Raw genomic sequence first — 6,655 nt, 5'->3', positions numbered from 1 at the left:
GGGGGTTGTTAACGTATAATTGTAAAAAGTAACGTTGTCTCTCTAACATCTTAAGCTTTTAGACAATTGGATTGACAAATATATAACTTATGAGCATAAAAAATGCAGAGAAATTACTATTTTCTAAACATCATAAGCATCCAAACACATTATCCAACAATAGATTCTGTTTCAATACAGAACATGCAAGCCTGGTTTTCTGATAAAAAGCTCAGATATATACTGAGATAGAATTTTTCGCTCTGTGTGGTCTCCAGCCGAAACTGTGTATACTAAATCCCAGAAAATTTCATCTTAAAGGAAATCCGACAGTGGATCATAAAAGGAGAGTAAATATGGAACAAGACACCAAAAATAAATCAGTCTGCAGTGGGAAGCCAAATATAGTTGATGGACCAAAAGAGTTCAATGAATAGGACATTGTTTCCAAGTTCCTGGGAACTATTTAGTGCAGTAATAACTAATATTTGATTTAATTATCATCAACAAAAGAAGGCATTGAATAGACATCAACATTGTCAGCAACTCAGCCGAGAAAAAAGACGATAGATGGCAGAAGGCGAGTTCGCTGTGCTATTCAAGGAATGGAAGATGCTTATATGACTCGAGCTTTAACTTAGCAAAGGTTAGAGGATTGGGAGGCCACTGATCCCACTGCAATATTTATCTTCCATGTACTCTATCGAATTTATAAAACCAGTCCAAGAAATTTCCAGTACCTTCTTCAAGCCCTTTGAAATTGCGAGATCAAATCATTAAACTTTCGTTAAATGAAGTCAAATTTCATTAAAAGAAAGAAGTATAAAAGATCACACAAGGGGAAAAATCGACACCTATCCAAACTATGTGAAAGATCCATATGCTTTCCATACCAGAGGACGTAGTTGAACCCTATTAACAATGCCTAAACTTATTAAGTAGTGTTTCCTAGTTTCTTCAAATTCTACTCCTCCTTAGTCCTTGCACTTCAACTAATTGTGTCTACCTGGAGCGATGTCGTTTTCATTTCAAAATTTTGATCTGCTAACCCAACCTATTCTGTTTTCCTCCACAAAAAAAATTTTAAGGACAAATATAGACCTTAAACCGCAATTTAGTTAGTCACTGTTTTTCTCATCAAACTGATCTGTCCCTAAACAGTTAAAAAGGCTAACTCTTCCCTCCAAGAACCTACAACCTACTTGATTGAAGATTCATAGGTCCAGAAACACCCCCCAAAGTAATAAAATGAAAACAATAAGTGATTAGTTGTACATGAATTCTGGCAGTAGACAGAGTGAAGAGAGACAGAGAGAGAAAACCGAATAATCAAATTTTGGTTGACAGAATACATGAATTTGACAAACCACTATTAGTACAGAGAGCTAGAAAATTTTGTATGCTGACCAACTAAAGTCCCATGGTACTTTATTTATCAGTTATTATCATTTGCTACTGCTTCCATTACAAATCTCATCGAAGATATAGCTTTATCATTGGATGACAGACAGCGACCTGTTACTACTCCACTGTAATTGAATCAATTAAAAAAAAAACGAAACAAAGAAAAGGAAAAAAAAGTCAGGAACCACAAAGTGAAAAGCAAGAAAGTATACCTCTCTATCGAGTAGGATAAGAGTATTTATTTCTGGAATTCCCATCTGTGGTAGAAAACATAATAAGAAGTGACATCAAAAATTCAAAAATCCAATGAGATTCTGTGTCTTTAGTGATAAATATTACATCTGAAGTAACAGGTTCTTCAGCTTGCATTCGGTTTAAAATGTCAGCAACGCGTGTAGATGCTTTTCCTTTGGCCCTCACATTTGGTATCGTCCCAAAAGAAAACTACATCATCCACCAACTAGAACCATCAAGATAAAGAAAAGGGAAGAAAAGAGAAAATAACAAAGACTGGAAGACCAGCAATATAATTATATTCCTGACTCCTGATCGTACATATATACTATAATAAATGGCAATGACATTGGAAGAAACTCAAAAATAAAAAAATAAAAAAATAAAAAATAAAAAAAAATAAAAATAGAAAGTTTCTAACAAGATCATGGCTGAAAATGATCCTATACCTCAAGCTTGTGAATGGATTTTGCTATATGCCACAGAGAGGTAGTATCTCCATTGACCGCGCATTCCTGTAAGAAAAATCTTCCTACATTAGATACAACTATCTTAAGAACGTAAAATTTACTGCTTTCCTTAGACAACATATTGAGCCAACATACTTTATAAGCAAGGTCGAGTTCAAACGATAATACATCCTCGTCCAGTGGAATCAAATACAACGGATACTCCCCAACAGTCAACATCTCGTGGACTTTTTCGTCCTCGAGTATCTGCAGACAACCAAAACAATACAAGCTTTTAAACTCTAAATAGCAAATTATTTCTTGCAGTCTGCAATTGTAGTGCAACATGAATCCTCACCTTCTCGCATGCAACTGCACGTCGAGGAACAAAGTAAAGAAAATACTCTCTTTGAAGCCCTTTTGACGTATCATTGTGAATTTGTGAACAAATGAATTTCATCAAGTTGAGCTGAGCTCGAACAAGGAACACCATTTTGGTGCAGTCAGTCTCGACTGGCTCGGCTGTGAGATGCCGCAATTCAGCCCCATGTTCCTGATCATAAGAAACATAATCCCTTTATAATTGCATCAGCAATAGTGCCCAAATTAGCAACAGCGGCATCTATAGTACTAATGGTACTAATTAAGTTATGAAAAGCTTCATCTCTTGTTTGCTTCAGTAGATTATTTTTTCTTCTCAGCATCAGTAATTAAATAAAATTATAGAAGTCGCGAGAAAACAAATTACAGGATTTTCTGATTTTCACAAGCAAGAAGAGAACTACCCCATTTAAAATTCCCACCTTCAGAGTTTGAACTACAGATCCTACAGAAATTGTGACAGGAACACCATCCAATCTACAACCTTTTTTACTCTACTATTTTAGAAAATGCAACAAATAGAGATTAAGTAAAATCGAACAAATATGATAACAGAGAATGGAAGAAATTACTTTCAGTTGTGAACTTTGGACAATGAGTGAGAGCGATCCACTAAGTTTCGGATCAATCACCAAACATTTCTTTCCCCGAATCTGTAAAGAAACCCAATTAAAATTTGAAAAATAACGAGTATATTAATATATTACCAGAAAATCATTAAGAACGTGAAAATAAACAATTAAACTCACATTTTTCAATGTATTTATCAGCTCCTTTTGAGATTGATCTCTAAATTTCAAGAATAACAAAACAAATTATTTGCTGAAGTAAGACAGTCAATTTGCTGTAGAATTTTTACTTAAATTCATAAAATTTACCGTGTGGTAGTGAGATTGATAGGTGCGTTGTCTAAATTAGGGACCTGTGCCATTTTGCTTCCTCCCGCTCTCTGAAGTCTCTTCTTTCCTGGTGATTATTTTGTTCGATGAATGTCAATTTCTCCTGGGAGATTTTTCTATTTGCCTATCACTAATTCTTTTCTATATCACCCCTTAATCAAATCATTCTTTCTATATTGTAATATATATTCTAATTTCTAAAATATTTCATCTTCTACTTTAAAATATTTGAATATAAATTTATTCTATAATCTAATAAATAAAAATAATGTGCAACATATATTTCATATTTTCTAATTAAAATATTATATTTTTCGAATGATAAATTTATATTTTCTAATTGAAAGATAATATTTTTTATTTTTCTAACATTTTTTCTAATAGATTATCTAATACTTCAATTGTATATCCTGACATTTATTTATAATCATCAATTAATTCCTACGATTCTTTAATATATTAAAAAAATTCATTTTAATTTTAGCAAAAATTTAATAGTTTTACCTTAAGTTTGATCTGAACTTTTATTTTTAGAATCGAGTGAACTTCAAACTCTGAATCTGTAATCTGCTTCCTTCAACAGCCTCCTGATTCACGATATTGTTATTATTTCAACTATTTGCTCTCACTGTATCAATTTCTAAAGAATAAAATTCTAAACTTCTGTTAAATAAAAACTTTCTTTTTGCTAAAATAGCAGGAAACTTTTTATTAGATTTTTAAAGAATCTATGGGAATAAAAATTTAGAAACTCATATTTATATCAAAATATCGAAATTTTATTTTTATCAGGATTTATACAAGACTTCTATTTAGTACAAAGAGATTTCCAGAAAAACTGATTTTTCAAACTAGGAATGTGTTTTTGAGTAACTATTGCTTACAACTCGAAATTTCAAGATAAGATGAGATAATATTTCTCTATGACAATGTCTCTATTTATACAAGTTTATGAGACTCTATTACATCATTGAGTACATCAGCAAGGCACACTTGCCTCTCTATTATTTTCCTCCTTGGGCATACATCTTCACATATTGCTTCAACTTTTTATCCAAAGAACATCTTTTTCTATTATTGTTCTTTATCTTCAATGTCCTCATATGTAGCTGTATTGTTGTTCTCCATACATTTTTGTCAAATGTACTTTATTATTGTTCTCTTCCTTCATTTCTTCACAAGCAGCTGGGATACTCCCTTAGCTGGCAGGATTCTTTTATAGTGATAGGACATCCCGAAAATTGATGTATATCGAATCTTGTAATATAATCTTTTAAAATTTCTGATTTTCTATAATCAACATCCAATTTTCATATTGACACAAGTACGAGATCTTTGTATCAAACAAATTTTTGGCAACGTTGTAAATGGCTTTAATTCCAAGTGCTCTTCTATGCCTGATCCATGATTTTGTCACCATCGAAACTTTTTCTATTATTTTCTGTAACATCAATTTGGAAATTGGCTGCAACATATCAAATTGAAATTATGTGTTCAACTGGATAATAAACAACTCCATCATAATCTAGACTTATTGAATAGAATTTTAAATATATTTTCCTTGACAAATTTGGAAACTTTTTTAATGAATATGTTATCAAACTTTGAAATTTCAATCAAATCTTCTCTTGTATATATTAAATCCTTGAATCCATAGTCTACCGTAATTTTTATAAATGAAGGGTATCCTCCTTCCATAGCTGTTATTTTGGGATAAACATTATTTCCCGAAGAAATGAAATATGAATCACTCATTTTTATTTCATAAATAATTTTGACTATTTCGACATATTTTTCTTCTTTTGGATCTAAAGGGATTTTATCTTCTTGGTCTATGATGCTAATTATTTTGGTATCTCTTTTATCTCCATGTATCATAACTTTTTTGGTTGAAATGGAATTTCCTTTATTATCAGTTGGTATATTGTAACATTTGGGTCCACTGCTGTTTCCAGCTGTCTCTGTTTGGTATTGATTTGGAAAACTTATTTCTTAACTCTTTGGCATATCTGTCTCAAACTATCTTTTAGTTGTACTGCAATAGCATCAATTTGATTTTTGAGTTCTATAGCATATTTATGATGCTCAGTAGTGATATTCAACAGTATTTTTATGTTTGAATTGAACATCTCTGAGATATGGGTTGCTTCAGAGTTTAAATTTTCGGAACCTTCTTTAAGAAAATCTGTCCTTTTTTGTATACGTAGGAGGGATTGGTATAATTCCATGACATTGGCTCTATCCATCAGCAAATTCTATATTTCTGATAAGAAAATCTGCAAGAAAATTATTAACTCCTTTAATATGGATTATATCAAAATTATAAAATGCTAAATAAGCTTGCTATTTATGGAGCCTTCTGTATTGAGGTTCTGATAGTAACTTATTCCTCANTTTATTTAGATATGTTTTTAATATTGTTGCCCAATATTTATCTGAGGCATCAGTATTAACGATCAAATTATATTATTCATCTGGTAATCTTAATTTTGGTAAATTTTTATATTCTTCTTTTAATAATTTAACTATTTCTGCATGTTTTTCATTCCATCCTTTAACATTTGTTTTTCTAAGTAAAATTTGAATTTTATGTCTTTTCTTAAAAAGATTTTTAATAAATTTTTCTGTATAGTTTAAACATCTTGAGAATTTTGTATTTGTTTTTTGGATTCTAATTTATCAGGAAAACTTTATATCTTTTTGGATATATGAGTCTGTAATTTTATCCATCTTTTATCAATTGATAATCCAAGAAAGTCTATCTCTTATTTTTCTATTATAATTTTTTTTTAAATAGTATAATTCCTTCTTTTTTACATTATCTATTAAATTGGATTAAATGATTTATATGTTCTTCTTTACTATTAGAATATATTAATTTATCATTTATATAAACAATTAGAAACTCATTAAACTTTTTAAATACATTATCCATTTTTTTTATATATTTACGGTGCGTTTTTTAGACCAAATGACATAACTAACCATTCATATTTTTCTTGAGATGTGCTAAATGCAGTATATTATATACCATCTTCTTCCATTTTTATTTGCCAAAATCTTAATTTACAATCAAATTTAGAATAATATTATTTTCCTCTTGCAAGATTTATTAAACTTCTTTATTTGGTAGAAAGTAACCATCAAATTTAATATATTTGTTTAATTCTTTATAATTTATAATCATCCTAACATTTTCTCTAACTTGTTCAGAATGATTCATAGCCATAAAGGTTGGACTACTATGAGGTCCACTACTAGGTCTAATAAGTTTTTGTTCTGACAAATCTTTTATCTAATTTTTAAATT

General features: G+C 30.3%; 1 protein-coding gene across 2 annotated transcripts in view; it reads right to left on the bottom strand.

Moving 5' to 3' along the window:
• The window catches only part of LOC111368631 (vacuolar protein-sorting-associated protein 33 homolog), a 12,152-nt gene extending 8,640 nt beyond the window's left edge, over nt 1-3,512 (bottom strand). For both annotated transcript variants that reach the window (XR_002698024.1, XM_022989984.1), the window contains exons 1-8: nt 3,326-3,512; nt 3,197-3,236; nt 3,020-3,100; nt 2,425-2,619; nt 2,223-2,333; nt 2,067-2,132; nt 1,723-1,827; nt 1,596-1,640 (exon numbers count right to left, since the gene is read on the bottom strand). Coding sequence is in view for 1 of the 2 variants with exons in the window: in XM_022989984.1 (XP_022845752.1) it covers nt 1,596-1,640; nt 1,723-1,827; nt 2,067-2,132; nt 2,223-2,333; nt 2,425-2,619; nt 3,020-3,100; nt 3,197-3,236; nt 3,326-3,378 (696 nt within the window). In the remaining variant the exon portion in view is untranslated. The remainder of the gene's footprint in view (nt 1-1,595; nt 1,641-1,722; nt 1,828-2,066; nt 2,133-2,222; nt 2,334-2,424; nt 2,620-3,019; nt 3,101-3,196; nt 3,237-3,325) is intronic.
• Nucleotides 3,513-6,655: the final 3,143 nt, after the last annotated feature.

Source organism: Olea europaea, chromosome 19 (genome assembly GCF_002742605.1).
Source record: "Olea europaea var. sylvestris chromosome 19, O_europaea_v1, whole genome shotgun sequence".
NCBI lineage: Eukaryota > Viridiplantae > Streptophyta > Magnoliopsida > Lamiales > Oleaceae > Olea > Olea europaea.
This window is presented reverse-complemented; position numbering and strand designations above follow the sequence as displayed.